This window comes from Eretmochelys imbricata, chromosome 11 (assembly GCF_965152235.1).
Source record: "Eretmochelys imbricata isolate rEreImb1 chromosome 11, rEreImb1.hap1, whole genome shotgun sequence".
NCBI lineage: Eukaryota > Metazoa > Chordata > Testudines > Cheloniidae > Eretmochelys > Eretmochelys imbricata.
In genome coordinates, this window is record NC_135582.1 from 56,637,729 (window position 1) to 56,655,365 (window position 17,637).

The 17,637-nt window shown below is 41.5% G+C and overlaps 1 protein-coding gene across 5 annotated transcripts in view; it reads left to right on the top strand.

Annotated features, from left to right (window-relative positions):
• Positions 1–17,637, top strand: part of CCDC150 (coiled-coil domain containing 150) — a 61,214-nt gene that overhangs the window by 17,496 nt on the left and 26,081 nt on the right. For 4 of the 5 annotated variants that reach the window (XM_077830493.1, XM_077830491.1, XM_077830492.1 and 1 more), the window contains exons 9-18: positions 3,739–3,831; positions 5,156–5,263; positions 6,745–6,869; positions 7,145–7,322; positions 7,845–7,913; positions 8,639–8,731; positions 10,292–10,375; positions 12,184–12,291; positions 12,398–12,460; positions 16,473–16,601. In XM_077830493.1, the coding sequence (XP_077686619.1) occupies positions 3,739–3,831; positions 5,156–5,263; positions 6,745–6,869; positions 7,145–7,322; positions 7,845–7,913; positions 8,639–8,731; positions 10,292–10,375; positions 12,184–12,291; positions 12,398–12,460; positions 16,473–16,601 (1,050 nt within the window). The remainder of the gene's footprint in view (positions 1–3,738; positions 3,832–5,155; positions 5,264–6,744; positions 6,870–7,144; positions 7,323–7,844; positions 7,914–8,638; positions 8,732–10,291; positions 10,376–12,183; positions 12,292–12,397; positions 12,461–16,472; positions 16,602–17,637) is intronic. The other variant, XM_077830494.1, reaches the window with a different exon arrangement.

Consider the following 17,637-nt stretch of genomic DNA (forward strand, 5'->3'; position numbering starts at 1 on the left):
TACTGTCATGGATGGTTATAAACTGTTCAGGAAGGACAGGCAGGGCAGAAAAGGTGGGGGAGTAGCACTGTATGTAAGGGAGCAGTATGACTGCTCAGAGCTCCGGTACGGTACTGCAGAAAAACCTGAGTGTCTCTGGATTAAGTTTAGAAGTGTGAGCAACAGGAGTGATGTAGTGGTGGGAGTCTGCTATAGACCACTGGACCAGGGGGATGAGGTGGATGAGGTTTTCTTCCGGCAGCTCGCGGAAGCTACTAGATCGCATGCTCTGGTTCTCATGGGTGACTTTAATTTTCCTGATATCTGCTGGGAGAGCAGTACAGCGGTGCATAGACAATCCAGGAAGTTTTTGGAAAGCGTAGGGGACAATTTCCTGGTGCAAGTGCTAGAGGAACCAACTAGGGGGGGAGCTTTTCTTGACCTGCTGCTCACAAACTGGGAAGAATTAGTAGGGGAAGCAAAAGTGGATGGGAATCTGGGAGGCAGTGACCATGAGTTGGTTGAGTTCAGGATCCTGACACAGGGAAGAAAGGTAAACAGCAGGATACGGACCCTGGACTTCAGGAAAGCAGACTTCGACTCCCTCAGGGAACGGATGGGTAGGATCCCCTGGGGGACTAACATGGAGGGGAAAGGAGTCCAGGAGAGCTGGCTGTATTTCAAGGAATCCCTGTTGAGGTTACAGGGACAAACCATCCCGTTGTGTCGAAAAAATAGTAAATATGGCAGGCGACCAGCTTGGCTTAACGGTGAAATCCTAGCGGATCTTAAGCATAAAAAAGAAGCTTACAAGAAGTGGAAGGTTGGACATATGACCAGGGAAGAGTATAAAAATATTGCTCGGGCATGTAGGAATGAAATTAGGAGGGCCAAATCGCACCTGGAGCTGCAGCTAGCGAGAGATGTTAAGAGTAACGAGAAGGGTTTCTTCAGGTATGTTGGCAACAAGAAGAAAGCCAAGGAAAGTGTGGGCCCCTTAATGAATGAGGGAGGCAACCTAGTGACAGAGGATGTGGAAAAAGCTAATGTACTCAATGCTTTTTTTGCCTCTGTCTTCACGAACAAGGTCAGCTCCCAGACTGCTGTGCTGGGCATCACAACATGGGGAATAGATGGCCAGCCCTCTGTGGAGAAAGAGGTGGTTAGGGACTATTTAGAAAAACTGGATGTGCACAAGTCCATGGGGCTGGATGAGTTGCATCCGAGAGTGCTAAAGGAACTGGCAGCTGTGATTGCAGAGCCATTGGCCATTATCTTTGAAAACTCGTGGCGAACGGGGGAAGTCCCGGATGACTGGAAAAAGGCTAATGTAGTGCCAATCTTTAAAAAAGGGAAGAAGGAGGATCCTGGGAACTACAGGCCAGTCAGCCTCACTTCAGTCCCCGGAAAAATCATGGAGCAGGTCCTCAAAGAATCAATCCTGAAGCAATTACATGAGAGGAAAGTGATCAGGAACAGTCAGCATGGATTCACCAAGGGAAGGTCATGCCTGACTAATCTAATCGCCTTCTATGATGAGATTACTGGTTCTGTGGATGAAGGGAAAGCAGTGGATGTATTGTATCTTGACTTTAGCAAAGCTTTTGACACAGTCTCCCACAGTATTCTTGTCAGCAAGTTAAGGAAGTATGGGCTGGATGAATGCACCATAAGGTGGGTAGAAAGTTGGCTAGATTGTCGGGCTCAACGGGTAGTGATCAATGGCTCCATGTCTAGTTGGCAGCCGGTGTCAAGTGGAGTGCCCCAGGGGTCGGTCCTGGGGCCGGTTTTGTTCAATATCTTCATAAATGATCTGGAGGATGGTGTGGATTGCACTCTCAGCAAATTTGCGGATGATACTAAACTGGGAGGAGTGGTAGATACGCTGGAGGGCAGGGATAGGATACAGAGGGACCTAGACAAATTGGAGGATTGGGCCAAAAGAAATCTGATGAGGTTCAATAAGGATAAGTGCAGGGTCCTCCACTTAGGACGGAAGAACCCAATGCACAGCTACAGACTAGGGACCGAATGGCTAGGCAGCAGTTCTGCGGAAAAGGACCTAGGGGTGACAGTGGACAAGAAGCTGGATATGAGCCAGCAGTGTGCCCTTGTTGCCAAGAAGGCCAATGGCATTTTGGGATGTATAAGTAGGGGCATAGCGAGCAGATCGAGGGACGTGATCGTCTCCCTCTATTCGACATTGGTGAGGCCTCATCTGGAGTACTGTGTCCAGTTTTGGGTCCCACATTACAAGAAGGATGTGGATAAATTGGAGAGAGTCCAGCGAAGGGCAACAAAAATGATTAGGGGTCTGGAACACATGACTTATGAGGAGAGGCTGAGGGAACTGGGATTGTTTAGTCTGTGGAAGAGAAGAATGAGGGGGGATTTGATAGCTGCTTTCAACTACCTGAGAGGTGGTTCCAGAGAGGATGGTTCTAGAGTATTCTCAGTGGTGGAAGAGGACAGGACAAGGAGTAATGGTCTCAAGTTGCAGTGGGGGAGGTTCAGGTTAGATATTAGGAAAAACTTTTTCACTAGGAGGGTGGTGAAACACTGGAATGCGTTGCCTAGGGAGGTGGTGGAATCTCCTTCCTTAGAAGTTTTTAAGGTCAGGCTTGACAAAGCCCTGGCTGGGATGATTTAATTGGGTATGGGTCCTGCTTTTGAGCAGGGGGTTGGACTAGGTGACCTCCTGAGGTCCCTTCCAACCCTGATATTCTATGATTCTATGTACAGGGACTGTTATATGGGTGAGATTGGATAGTGCCTTTTTTATGTGAACAAATGCCACCCAGAGACTCAAGGCTAAATAAAATTAAGGCCACTTTAATTCTGAATAAGAACATCTACACAGGGGCTTAATGTGGTTCAATTAATCCATTTTAAATTCACACTTTTTAGTTAGTTCAGATAAATTTTTCTCAGTTCCCTGTGTAAGACAAGTCCTTAAAGGTTACTAAACAGTTAGCAAAACAGGGATTAATGTCACAAGTTATGTGCCTAATCTAGGTTTGTCTTTGTTTTTTGGAGGTATTTGCTAAATGGGGAAGGGCTCCTATCAGTGAAGAGTCCAGAGTTGAATGCAAAATTCCAAGTGTGGCTGCAACAGGGTCATAGAAAGAGGCTATTTACTTTCTAATCCATTATTATTTATTTTGTGTATTGCGGTAGTGTGTAGGAGCCTGAGTGATGTAACAAGACCTCCTCGTACTTGGCACTGTACAAATACAACAAATAGTCACTGCCCCCTGTGAGCTTACAGTCTTTATGCGGTCTGTGTATATGCAGCCCAAAGCTGTGCTTGAAAGCAAAAAGGTTTTAGTGAAGTCAAGGCTTGGTATATACAAGCAGTGCTGTAGCAATGGTGATAGATGAGCCGATGTAGGATTTGTGGCAGGAGGAGTGTTTAGGGTCAAGAATGGTGCCAAGATCACTGACAGTAAAGACAAATAGGTGTTTTGAGTTGATATGAGGTTGTGCTTGGCTATCCAAATAAAGAAAATACACATGCAGAAAAGGCTAACTGGAGTCTCATAATCTTGGCTATCATTGGCAAAGGAAGTTTATATTAATGGAGCCCAGGCTGGCATCTGCAGGTGCTCTGGTAGCACTGTCACAGGCTAACCAGCTCTGTTAAACAAAAGGCGAGAGACAAATGTGAAATGCCCTGAAATTCTTGGCTGGATGATGAAATACACTGGTTCTGTTTTAACCTTTTCTCAGGGAGAAATTCTGTTTGATTCTTCCCTTTAGAATGCACAGCTGTCTTTCAGCAAAGAACACGAGGAAAATGTGCAGCTGCGATCTGAAATAACAGCTCTGCGAGAGACAGCAGAAAAAGTACAGGTAATGAAAGTAGCATCTCTTGCCGTACCACGGAGCTAAGATATGGGGGCAGGATCTACAATGACTCATTGAGTGTGATGCTCACATCTTGGTATGCCTCCCTGGTCTGGGGTAAAGCTACACAATGAAAGCTGCACAGTCTGCTTGCTGAGCTGGTGACAGTGAAGAGGCTTCAGATACAAATGTTAAATATGATGACTTAGTTTCTTGATATCGTAATTTGAAATCCCAAAACATTCGCTTTAGTTTATGATCTCTGATTTAGCTACGATTCTAACATAGGCTTCCATTCTTGTGGCTGCTTTTATGGATATACTTAGACTTCTAAGAAGGTGCAATTTCTACATATTGAAAAGGTATATTAGGGCTGTTGGCCCTAATATAACTCATCTCCAACATAAGGGCTGAACATAATTGTGGATTCTCCATTACTTGAAGACTTTAAATCAAGACTGGATAGCTTTCTAAAAGAGATGTGATAGCTCAGTCAGAACTTATTGGCTTGATGCAGGATTTACTGGATGTTATGACCTGTGTTAGGCTGGAGTCAACATGATTATAATGGTCCCTGCTGGCCTTAGAATCTATAAAAGACACTTAATTGCTGCTTTAGTAAAAACAAGATGTGCTGCAAAACGTTTGGAGTTTTTGGCTATCTAATGCTCTCCTCCACTTCCGTCCTGTACAACAGTTTTTCTGTTTAGCAGCAGCTCTTCAGTGAAGTGAATGGATCTTTCCAGTGTTAGAGTTTTGGCATTTCTGCAGCATTGCTGTAGTGTAAATTGTAAAGAGATGTCCCTTACAAAAAAGCGTTCTGTAATGATTTTATCACGGAGCTGAGAATAGTACCTAGATCTCCTATTTCCAGTCCTGTATTTTTGTCACAAGGCCATCTTTCAATTCCTGGAGAAAGGCAAAGGGCAACTTACATCTAGACAGTCCTGCAGTGATTGGTTCTAGACAATTTATTTTTTAAACTATAGAATGGAATCTGGTCCTTTGTTCTTGCCCTGCGCTACTTCAAATATTAAGTGTCATTGAATGAATCAGGATAGAGCTTCAGTACCATTAGCTTTGCTGATACTGGTTTGTGCGAGTCTTACAGTATTTTTACAGCAGCACACTTTGTGACCCTTCCACTGAAAATTGGTGTTATCTGAACACTTTTCTTAGTGGACCTGGTTATAGCAAAGGTCAGACTGACCTTCAAAACTGCAAGATGATGGGGGTAGAGGAAAGAGAAAAGAAATTGATAGGTTTGTAAGTGTTTTTATTTCTACTACAGAAAGTTTGAAATAAAACGTGTGTGTTTTCCCCTCTGTAGGCCATTAATGACCAGTTGAACCAACAGTGCTCAGAACTGAGTGCTACGCTTCGAAGAGTTTCCATGGAGAATGCTAAACTCATTTCAGATCATCAGGCCATGCTTAAGGTATGCAGTTCACAATTAGGCAAGTAAAATAGCCACTGTGAAGCATCTGTGGCTCAGAGACCAGGAAGACTAGATGAGGGGAAAGCTCAATAAACCAGTAGCTTACATGAATCCAGTAAAATATTTTATGGATTAAGACTCCGAATTCTAGTCAGCTTGACATAGTTGATTTTGAACACTTGGTATCAAACCCCAATAAAATGTAAAACCATATTATCTTATAATTCTCCGTCCTCCTCCTGCTTAAATGACAGGTAATATCCTTGATAAAATGAAAATTAATGTGAAGGTAGAATCAGTGCACAGTTTGGTACCCAAGAGTGTGTTTAATTGACTAGATCCAATCTTTCACCAGGTCACTTACTCTAATATGTATCACCTTCTGGAATTTATTCTGTCTTCTCTGGAGAAAAGAAGAATATTTCTCTTATACTTTCCTTCCTCCACACAATTCCTGCCTTCTCTTCAGTGCAGAACTAGCCCCTGCTCATTCTGGCATCTTTAACTATTTTTCTGTCAGCCAGTTGGTGTCATCAGAGAATGGCACAAAGCATTCTTCCTTGGGATAGAGAATTCAAAACTTAGACTGATACCAATCTATCAGTCTGTCTTCTGGGACTTTACTGATTTCTCAAAGATTAAGGACTTCGCTATTTTGGTTTGATGTGTCTAGCAACTATTTATTTAAGAGAGACATTATCAGATTGATGATTTTTTTAATTGACTAAAGAAATTCCAGTTTATGGATGGATAGCCTCTAAATCGCAAGTACAGATTTTTAAATTAAAAAAAAATAGAGTGTTTATGCTCTCTTGCATTACTTACAAGGGTATTTTGGGCAGGCTGAAAAACACCACCAAATATTTACATTATTTAATATTTTTATGAATGACCTGGAAGAAAACAGAAAATCATTGCTGATAAAGATTGCTGATGACACACAGAGTGGGGGGAGTGGTAAATAATACAGGCTAAACAGGGCACAAGCAGACAATGTGTTTCCATACAGCCAAATGTAAGGTCTTCTAAGAACAAAATAAAGTCATAGTTACAGGATGGGGGACTCTATCCTGGAAAGCAATGACTCTGAAAGAGATGTGGGGGTCGTGGTGGCTAATAAGCTGAACATCAGCTCCTGGTGTAATGCTATGGCCATGCGCTCATGCAATCCTTGGATGTATAAACAGGGGAATATCAAGCAGGAATAGAGAGTTATGCTACCTCCGTATTTGGCACTGGTGCAGTTTCTACAGGAATACCGTGTCCAATTCTGGTGTCCACATTTCAGGAAAGATGTTGAAAAACTGGAGTGAGTTGTGTTATAATATCCAGTACTAAGAGAGGATACAGAAATCTCCCAACTGACCAGGAGAGATAGAACTTTGGTTTAAATAGCAGCTTTGTGCCTTCTCCCAGTCTTCTTTTGCTGTAGCCTTTGTATAATCTGAATTTTCACACTGACATTTCCTTTCCATCTTTAGGCAGAACAGGAGAGGATGACTCAGAAACTGCTGGAACAAGACTTGCTGCTGGATGCTGCCCGTGCCAACATTATAGGAGAGCTGCAAAGCATGCGGAACGAAAAAGTCCAACTTCAAAAAGAGCTGTGAGTAAGGAATATTCTAAATCTTTATAGTTTGATCTTTTCTCTGTTGTATACTAGCCGTCTTTGGTGTGTCCTGGTCCCTGTATCTCTCCAAGCCTCCTACAGGTTCTACTTATTTTCTGCTGGCTGACACTTAATCAGGACTTTTGAACACAGTAAAACAGGCACCAATAAGCATGTCTAGTATATAATATAAAATCCATTTTCTGTTCATGACATCTAAGATTGTGAGGTATAGAACTCCAACTCAGCTGTTTCCTGTATTACTTACACAGGGAGGCCTTGCACACAGAGCATTCTGGCTGCAGACAAAAAGCATGCCTAGCTGAGCAGATGACAACCACACAGAAGGTGCTCCTGGAGTCTACTATTGCTAGACTACGAGGTGAACTGGAGACAGCACTGAAGGAGAGAGGATCTCTACTGTTGGAGAAGGAGAGTCTTCAGCAAGAAGTACAACAGATATTTTCCTGTCTCTTACTTTTATTTTAAAGGTGTATCATAGTAGAAGACATTTCCATCTGCTTTACTTTCTTCCCATCTTCCTCAGTGTTGGTCCCATGGTGAAGTAGTATAGTCTCATATTCTCTGCAAATGTGGAAAGATGGGTTGGAACATAATAGTTGGCCTCCTCCCATTCTGATTCTTTGGTGTCATTGCAGACAGCATTGGTGCTATGTCTAGTGGATGAACATAAGAGAGTAGATTGCAATGTAACAGTTATGATGTTGCCTTGCCCTGTCAGGGAAGGGAAATGAGGAAAGTGCCCTGCATGTGTAGTAAGGAAGAGAAAGAGGATGGGAGGGATCCACTATATACAGTTGTTTCTAATTTCAGGGTTGGTCTGTGACCCTTCTGTCTGAGATGAAGTGCTACATCTCTCTGTTGGAAGTATTAATGGATCTCTAGGGTGGATCTAGTAGAGTTCCTTTTTTCTGATTTTAAAAGTGACTTTATTTTAATTCCTTATCGCAGATGAAGAAAGCAGCAAGTGACATAACACAGGAGAGGAACAAATTGGAAGTGGAACTAACTGGGAACAAGGTACTACCAAGTACGCATGACTTCACTCTGACTTCTGATTCTATCCATTCTTTTGGGTTGGTATCCAAAGTACAAACAGTTTTATCTTAACTGAACCTGTGACAGGGAGGTGAGAGTTTTCTCTAGTACTGATGTTAGTGATGGAAGGGAGACCTGAATCTTTGGGCTGGACTCCAAGATTGCATCTGCTTTAGCAAACTTTACAGCCATAATTTACCATTGGTGCAGCCCTTTTGACTATATCAATGATTGTAGCTGTGGTGAGACAGAACTCAGTTGTGTTTACAGCTATATCATCTGTGATTAGACTCAGATCTACACTACAGCTTCCACCATTGCTGGAGGTTGGGGGTCACATGAGACTCTCGCTGTTCCTTAGCAGTTGAATGAATCACCTCAACAGCATTTTCAGCCCCCACTGAATTCTGAGGTCATATGTACTTATTTTCTGTGTAGCTCTCTCAAACCTGCATTTTAAATGTTGGATCTGTAATGTATACTTGAGTGTGTTTGCAGCATAGTTACTGCTGAGCTTATCTGACAGGTTAACTTCTTGGGGAAGGCTGAATCACTAGTGCTGAAGGGAAGGTAAAAGCAAGTAGCTCTGGGTATGAGGACCTGTGAATAATTCACACACTTGGGGTTGAAATTTGGTCCATTGATTTGTATTGTATCCAAGACACTTAAAAGACATGATTGGAATTGGATTTTTTCTTGTTTTGAAGCTAGAAATGGGTGCTATGAGATCCACACTGCAGAATCTGGAGAAGGAGAACAAGAGGCTAATGGATCGCTTGGCAGCACTGGAACACCAGCAGGTAACCTGAGTTTTCAGTCAGCTTTTGTTGGCCTGTGTACGCACGCCTTCAGTTTGTTCTAAAATAGGTAGGTAACCCTAGTGTTCTGACTAGCGAGTGACTGTTCCAGGAGTCAAACTGCAATCTGAACTAGTTATCCTGATCACATGGTATTTCTGTGTCTAGTTTCCAAACTAATGGAATGTGAGAGAGGGGAGACAAAAGAATAAAATAACGGCTACATGTTAATTTTGTTTTCAAGTTTCCATTTGAATTTGTTAAAGGGTGAAAAGTATTCATGCTGTGTGGGGAGGATTTATAAGTAGCTGAAGGGACCACTTATGCTATGGGTTACACTTGGAGTTAGGGGTGTGATTCCAAACTTGTGTTGATGTACTTTTGCTAGCTCTCCTCGAGCTAGAGTGCTAAAAATAGCCATGTAGCCGGGGTAGCATGGGCAGTGACTCCAACTAGTCACCCCGAGTATGTACCCATGGAGTCCTGAAGTACAACTATATCAGGGATTTTCCCATGAGTATTCTGTTCCATTATGTAGTATAGGTGGGACTTTAGCCTATATACACCATAAGATAGACGATAACTGACTTGTATCTGGCTAACACTTCTGTTGGTACTTTGAGATGTCATTTCTGCTGTCCTTTTCCTATCCTCTCTCACTATTGCTCTAGCACTGAAACGTGACCAGTACTAGAAACAGTGGAAGTGTTAGAGGAGACCAGCTGCAGAGTTTTTACCACTGTGTCCTCCAACTGTACTGAGCAGGTCCAGATCTCTTGGTAGTAAAAACTGTCTACTCTAGTTGTGTCAACGTGAGACTTTCAGAAAACTTCATTGTAAATAGGTCCTCAAATCAGGAAGCTAGAGAAAATTCAGCTGAAACAGCTTCTGAATGTCTGTCACGTGGTGATCAAAATTATTTATAAGATAGTTAAATTCTTTAAAGTTAGAATATAAAAAGTGACAGTTTATTTACCATCTCCCCTCCACACACAAAATTAGCTTCACAATAGTTAGTCACCCATTATAGGGGTATGAATCAACAGAATGTTCTGAAGCTTAAAAATAGTTCATCTCCATAATTATCCCATTCTGTGTTCCTTCTGGTACCTTCTCTCACTCTGAAACATTTTTTTCCCCTAATCCCCTTGCCTCCCCCACTCTCTCTCCTTTGCTAATTCCTTTTCTTCTCCTTTCCCTCTTGCCAGAGGACAGGTTCTTCTGCCATTCACTTTCTTGCTGCCTGTGCTTGAGGTTAGGCTCTGTGATCCAGGGATTGGTCTAGATGGTTGAGAACCAGTGTATGCCGGCTTCTTCCTATAGGCTGAGGTGGCTTAGTACCAAGGTGGTACAACTACATTTTTCTGCTGCTCTGTTGTTTCACTTGGTGAGACCTCTTGTTCATTTTTAAATGAAAATCTGGACAAAACAGGAGGACAAAGGTAATGCTAAAACTTGAAGGGGAAAAGGGCTAAACCTCAGGGAGAAACAAGATGCTGAAGCCCAAGTCCATTTTGGCTTGTTTTTCCTAGGAGAGGGTGACTTCTGCTCTTGTTTTCCCAGTATGCTCAACAGCAGGTCGAACAGGTTCTAGCAGAGCTGACTGACAGTAAAAATAAACTGGCCTACGACAAAGGAAAGCTTCAGGTACCTGATTTTTGCCTTTATATAAGTTTGTTCAGAAATCCTTCTACCCAGCTGATCCAGGATTATTTAACCACATCTTCACTATTACAGTTGGAAGGAAGTTCTTGTATTTCCTTCTGCAGATGTCATTTGTGCAACAGCTGCCAGATATTTTTAAGTAGTTTGGGATTTAAAACTGTCTTTGATCCTCATCAGACCATTTATTGCCTTTAGGTAAAAGACTGGGTTGAGATGCCTCACTTATTACAGCTATAGGATTCCGGGTAAACAAGTCATAGGATGTTTGAAAATCATTGAGTAACGAGGAAGGAAAGGGGGGCATTCTAAAGCAACATGCATGTTTAGAAACCCTCAAAGAGAGCTTGGGAGTTTGGAGTGTCTTGGATAAGCAGATTATTCCAAGGAGTAAAATAAGAAGGGACCAGACAGCATGGTTATAAATATAGATAAATAAAAGTGAAGTAAGTGTATAATAGAAGGGGATGGTGAAAGCGAGATACTTTCATTTCTGAGTTGCGGATGGGTGCCTTAGAATTTGGGAAAGGGGTGCATGGATTTTGGCGTGCTTGTGAAAAAACAGCATAGAAAGGGCCAGTGGAGAGAATGGTGGCTATTTACATGGTGAGACAGCTGCATGTTTGTTTGTGTTGCTACATGTGGTGATTATTATTATTATTATTATTATTAGTGAATGCACAAGTGGTACAATAAAGATGGGAAAAGTTTTAAAAATATAACATAGGGCAGTAAGAGATGAAAAACAAAAAATGTTAGAAGTGTCAAAAGGGCTTAGGTAGGCATTACACATGCTTTAGTCATTGTAGCTTTGGGGGCAGCCTTGTGGAGGCTTTAAAGTCCTGATAGACCAGCACGAGATGAGCAGCTATTCATAGGTGTATAGTTTTCTCAGCCTCACTGCAGCTACACAGAGGGCTGTTCCTGAGTCCGCAGGGGTGGTCATTTGCTGCACACCACATCTGAAATGGTTGAGTTTGCACCAGAGACAGCATGGCAACTCGAGGCCAGGAGTCTCTTGTGAAGCGCTGAGTGTTGAGGGAGGAGTTTCTTACAGGGGGAGCAGCTTGTTCCCATTCTGCTCACCACAATGTGATGAGATGGTCGGTAACAAAGTCCATATTGGTCTTTTATTGATGAGTTGGTGGCAAAACACCTCCTATATATCTTTGAAAAGTGGCAGTTGTAGTATCTCCTGGATTGCGTCAAGGAGGTTCTTTCCTGCAACAGAAGGCCTGATGTTAGGAGACTGGTAGCCACTTACATTTTGTGCTCTCGTGGTTCCTGTTAGTCTCATTGTTAGATTCAATTGTACGTCAACTAGCTTTGTGTGGGGAGAGTTTTTGGCCACACAGGAGCACACTAGTCTCTAAGTAGCAAAGAGCTATCGCCAAGCTGTGCGGTGTTTGCGCATTAGCTCCCCAAGCTGAGACTGCAAGCTTATTGAAGAAGCCATTTCTTTTCTTAATCTTCTGAGCTACCTTGGAGAGGTAAATGTGTGAGCTAGAATTACTCGTAAATATACTGATGATAGTAATAGGTGAGGGGACAAGACACTATACTGAGCTTTATATTAAAATGATTTATCCTGTTTTAATTTTGCCTTTATGTGAAGATAAAGTGACTCTCTTGCTGCTCCTCATATTCTGAGACTTTGCTCAGTGTTAATTTCTTTTAGTTTTACAAACTCTCTCTTTCTGCTTCTCTGGCTGTCTCAAGCTCATTCCTTCTCTTCACTTACTAAATAGGTGCAGTGAGATGTATGCTGACTTTGTCTCTGCTTTTTCCTTTAGACCAAAGTACAGCAGCTGGGGGAAGAACTGCAATCTCTTGCAGATGCACGTTCAGAGAACAGCCACCTTCGCAAGCTGAATACAGCCTTAGAGACTAAATATACTCAGGTACAATCAAACTCAGAGGATTCTTCACTTCTCAGCATTGGAGTCAAACTGCTCCCCTCAAGAACATCAATAGCTTAATACTAACTTTTACTATTATAAATTACAGGTGAATATAGAACTTGGCTCTGTCAAGATTAACATGCAAAGGATGGAAGCTCAGCTGAAGCAGGTAACAAAACAACAACTGTTTTCCAGCAAATGTAATGTGTGTGTTTAGGGCTGGAACTTGCTAAATCGGTGGGATTGTAGGAATTTTCATGTCTGTCTATTCCTGGCTCACAGTAGAGAGTATACATTGTCACAGGTTATTTGGTTGCTTTTCTGGGAGGGGAAAAGGAAAAAGGCTGTGAATGTTCAGCCTAATCTGATCTAGATCACTTATTCAGTCTTGTTAGGAACAGCACAAAGAGGGGTTATGTTGCACTGGGCAGAGGTACCGAGCTTGCAGGTTTTATTTGGTGCACTGGGCCATGTTTTCTGCTAGTCTTGTTTGGGTGTCTGAGAAGAAACAGAAGTCTGAGAGTGCCAGTTTAATATTGCAAATTAGTTCTTGGTCAGAGAAGGAAATCCTTTAGATTCTTAAAGAAAATTACAGTTTACAGTAACTGCCTTAAAGTGTGTTCTGTTGGGCTGGAGAGCTCCTAAAGGGGTGAAGGAAAATGCTTAAGTTGCAGGATATGCAAATTTATAAGTTCTGTCTGGTAACCAACAGATAGTATGTGCCATGCTAGCTTGCACTACACATTAGAGAGGCAGGATGCAGCAGTGATTAGGATGGGATCCTGTAGTGCAGTAGGCCTTGGTTCAATTCCTTGCCCTACCACTTACCTCCCATGGGCAAATAAGTCATCTAGCTGTCATACCTATAACACTGCCCTACCTCACAGGGATGTCAGGGGGGATAAATACTGGAGCTGGGCAGAAAAGTGTTTACTTGTCAAACAAACATTTTCCCATTCTGAACTGGGATGACTATCTCAAATTTTCATAAACCAAAAATCCAAGAACAAAAATTTGGTTTGGGGCACTCAAAATGTTTAGAAAATCAAAAGTTGTTTTGAACTTGAAAACCAGAATTTTCCATTTTTTTTCTAAAACTGATTTGAAAAATTCATCTAACTTAACCCTTTCCTGCAAAAAGTTTCACTTTTGATAAATTGGAATTTTTTGACAAATATTTCATCAAGCAATTCCCAAATAGCTCTAACAGATATTTTAAAGATTGTGAGACAGTCTGACACTGTGGTTATGGAAGCCATAGATCCACACCAAAATCCACTATCCGAATGCCCTCAAACTTTGGGAAAGCAATTTACAAAGATAACTTAATATTATCTTCATTCTACAGATAGGGGAAAAATGGAGACACAGAAAGGTCTCACAGCAAGAGATTGGCAGAGTCATGAATAGAACCCTTAGAATGTTCTGCCTCACATGACGCAAGATTAAGTTCCAGATGGTGAGCTGTTACATTCTGCTCGGTGAGGTCACAGTATATAGTATGATAAGAAGGGGAAAGGCATAGCGACATTGCATATAGTTCTAATGCTGTACTGGTGAAAAGTGATGTCTCAGTGCTACTAAGCTATGAAAGGAAACCACACTGATTTAGCTTCCCTGGATAAGTTGCTGTGGAAAATTTAGTCTTGCAAAGTATTAGGAAAGAAAACTGAAAAAACCCTCAGATTAATCAGAAGTAGTAAATGATGCTTTAAAATGGCTTATAAGGGCTTTATAAAGTAATGCAGTGCAGGAATAAGATGCAGCATCTGTGAGTGTGGCCTCTGTTGTGTCTTCAGTGGGATAGACATTTTGTGGGTAGTTTGTTACCTTACTGTGTGCTCTTCTGGTTTTCTTTATTTCTTCCTCTTTCCCTCCTCCCACCCATCTCTATCTACTTGGACTGATTGGTTTGTTTTGTAGCAACAATGCCACCAAAAAGAAGGAAATCCCCAGAGAGGCCCTGGCAGCAGAAGCCCAGTGTTCATTACATTAGGTCAGATAAGGGTGGTTTGGGAGAGGGAGCTGCAGGCTTTGGATCGCATGTTTCTACTGTCCATTGCCCTTCACACCGGGTTCATTTCATGCCGGATCTACATTCAAGGAAGTCTGCTTCTGAATGTGGTGACTGTCCTAGAATCTCTCTGAGGACTTTGTTAAATGCTATTAAGACCATGGAGGAAAGATTGGAGAGTAAAATAGACATCCTCACTCCAAGGCTATTGAAAGCTGAATGGTCTGCAGAATTTAGTGAAGATGATTTCCTGATGGTGAGTGAAGACTTTGAAACAAACTAGCAGGGGTGCCCAACCTACGGCCCACCAAAGCATTTCATAAGGCCCATGGCCTGTTTCAATACAATCTACTAACAGGCGATTCATTAGCATTTTATCATCATGTGTGCATCATTTTAGTTTACACAAGTGTATAAACAGATAATACTGTACATTGAAATAACCTATCCAAATACACATGAAAGCAGCTGAACTTAAAATATAAATCAATACAGGTGACTTTAAATCTTATTAAAATATGTAGAATCTGTTTGGCCTGCACAAGTTTGTGCCTAGGTTTATGTGTCCCTCCTGTGTAATAGGGTTGGGCACCTCTGAACTAGACGATGGAAACTTAAGGGAGTTTCTGGGGCACTAATAATTAAATTGTTAGCGAAAATGAGGAAATACTGGAAAATACCAAATACGGGTGTCTTTGGGAGCTTCTTGTGTAGAAAGGTGCAGGCTCAGTTAATGAAGTCCAGATACAAGACAAAGTTTTCAGGCTGAAAGTGTTTCTGATTCTAGACTTGAGATAATGTAGTTGTGGTCTGTCTGAACTGTTGATGTAAAAAGGCCATATGACTGATGCTATATATTTAGTTTGTTGGAAGACAATAATCAGGTTTGGTTTATAATGGGATTGGGACAAAGGAAGCCCTCTGTGTTCTAAATTTTATCTTGGTAATCCAGCTGAGAAGCTGTGAACCTGATTTACAAATGGAAGTTTCAAGGAACAGAGTAGACACAAACTTTGAGTTACCCTGGGTGACACAAAGTAGATCACCTTTGATTTGAGAAAGCCAAGTATTTTTGTCTTAAAGTTGTTGTTTTTTTCTTGGCAAGCAGAGATTGGAGAATATTGTGTACCTGATACCCAGAGGACGTCACTAAAAGTTACTATTTTTTATTCCAAAAATATAAGTGGCTGCTTCTGGTTTCCATTTTTTGGGCAATATGTCAGGAGTTTGGCTAAAATCTCTTCCTTTCTGCCATCTCTTTTTGAATTACCTATTTTGTGTTCTCTTTTAATATTAAAACAAGCAGTATACCCAGAGACTTGTTCCTATGCCTAGAGCTATAGTTATGGCTGGCAATATCCAGGGGAGTCTCATGAAATGTTAGCTATTTGTGTTTAAAGTGGCCTTTGGATTTTGCAAACAATTGACTTGTCCCTCCTTCCTCTCTATTACAAACTGTGGATTATAAGGATTGTGTTTACTGGGGGATTAGTGAGCAGTGGCTCTTTTCTTGCTTAGTCTGAATTTCTTATTTCATCTGATTTTAATTTTGTCAGATGTTATTTTGCAGATCTCTAACGATAATAAATGTAACAAACAGTAACATGCACTAAAATGAGAGAATGATTGATCTGCAGTGAGAAACTGTAATGACTATTGATAAAGCACCTAGGACTCTGGACAGGGTAACAAATATTTAAAAATCCATTAAACTAGAAGAATATTCTCTAAAAATAAAACCAAGGAAATAAATCCTATCAATAGATTCAGCAGAAAACACATATGCTTGTTTCACTGCTACTCATGTTTAATTTATTTAAAGCTTGGATTCTAAGGGAAATATTGGATCTTTGTTTCATAAAGTCAAAAAGAGGTTTAATGCCCCATGAAGGAAAGTACTGCAGCCCCTACTGGGGTTGGAGTTTCCAGTTCTATCTCTTTATCTCCCTCACCAAGGCCGGATGAGGGGTGGCAGTTTCTTTCTAATGCTTGTTTTGAAAAATAAAATCTCTTGTTCTAAATACCGAATCAAGGTGTCTAGATTTTAGGACATCTGGACCATTTCACTGGTAAAGTCCCTTCACCACCTTAAATTGTAAACTATTAGAACCAATTCCTGTGATTTGGAAAACTAGAATTCACCCTCTTCCTCTGTCTCTTTGCAAAGGCACAGACCACCCTTGAACACAAAGAAGAAGAATTTTCTATGGCAATCAAGTCCCGTGATGAGGCATTGCGAGAGAGTCAGAAAATTAAGGGGCACATGGAAGCCATGGAAGAGAGGGAGAAGCAAAAGGCAAGGAAACAGGGTTTTTTTTAAAGGAGACAAATCTGATATAGCCTGGCTCAGATTCCAGCACAGCAAATTTAAACTTCAACATAAGTCTTATTAGCCGGTTGATGTCTACATGGACAACAGTGCTCCAACACTGGTTCTGGAATGTGTGTAGAATACTGACTCCTGAGTCTCAAGGTGCTGTACAATCCTGTATAATATTTTGCAGTATTATGCTTTCAACTGATGGCCATTGATGAAGTAGGCAGTTGATGCCAGCAACATACAGGGGGTTACCAGGGGTTAATATTTACTTAGAAAGTTCTGTATCAGCAATTGGGACCTGATTCTCCTCTTACATCATTGTAAGTCAGGAGTTATCTTGAAATCAGTGGAGTTAACACTTACTTAAAATGGGTGTGAGGAATCCCCAATTTTATCTTTAATGTTGGGCCCTAAACCTTTGAATAAGGGTGCAAATCAGAGTCTGGCAGATAAAACATAGTCCGTGTGGACTTCATAGTGGACAATACCGCAACATGCTATTAGAGTTCGTATTCCACTCTCGCTCGTTCCCTATGCTGATGGGAACTGAACGCCACAAAGGCAGCATGTTCAACCAGTGTTGGTAAAGTTGCATGGGTTAGGGCTGGCCCTCCTGAGCCAGAATGACAGGTTCCTCTGATGATTACACCAAAGGAAGGGTGGGAAATGGAGAGGAATTCTGGAGAACTTTTCCCGGCATACCTTCAAATACAGGCTGAAGGAGATGTTGTGATAATTGGGCCTATAAATTTACCCTAATTGTGAGGTAAACTATAAATAGTAAGTGAAAGTTCATAAGATGTCACAAATCATAACAAATGTTTATATGGGAAAAGGTACAAAAGACAGACTGAATTAGTCCATTAACCACTCCTTTTTGGAGGCCTTAAGAAAGTGACTTTAGAAAGAAAAATTGGCTACTGGCTGCCACTCTCACCGTCTCTTGGGACTTTGTCATCCTGATCCTGAAAGATGTCCTGACCAGGCCAGAGAGAGGGAGTCAGGTGACACT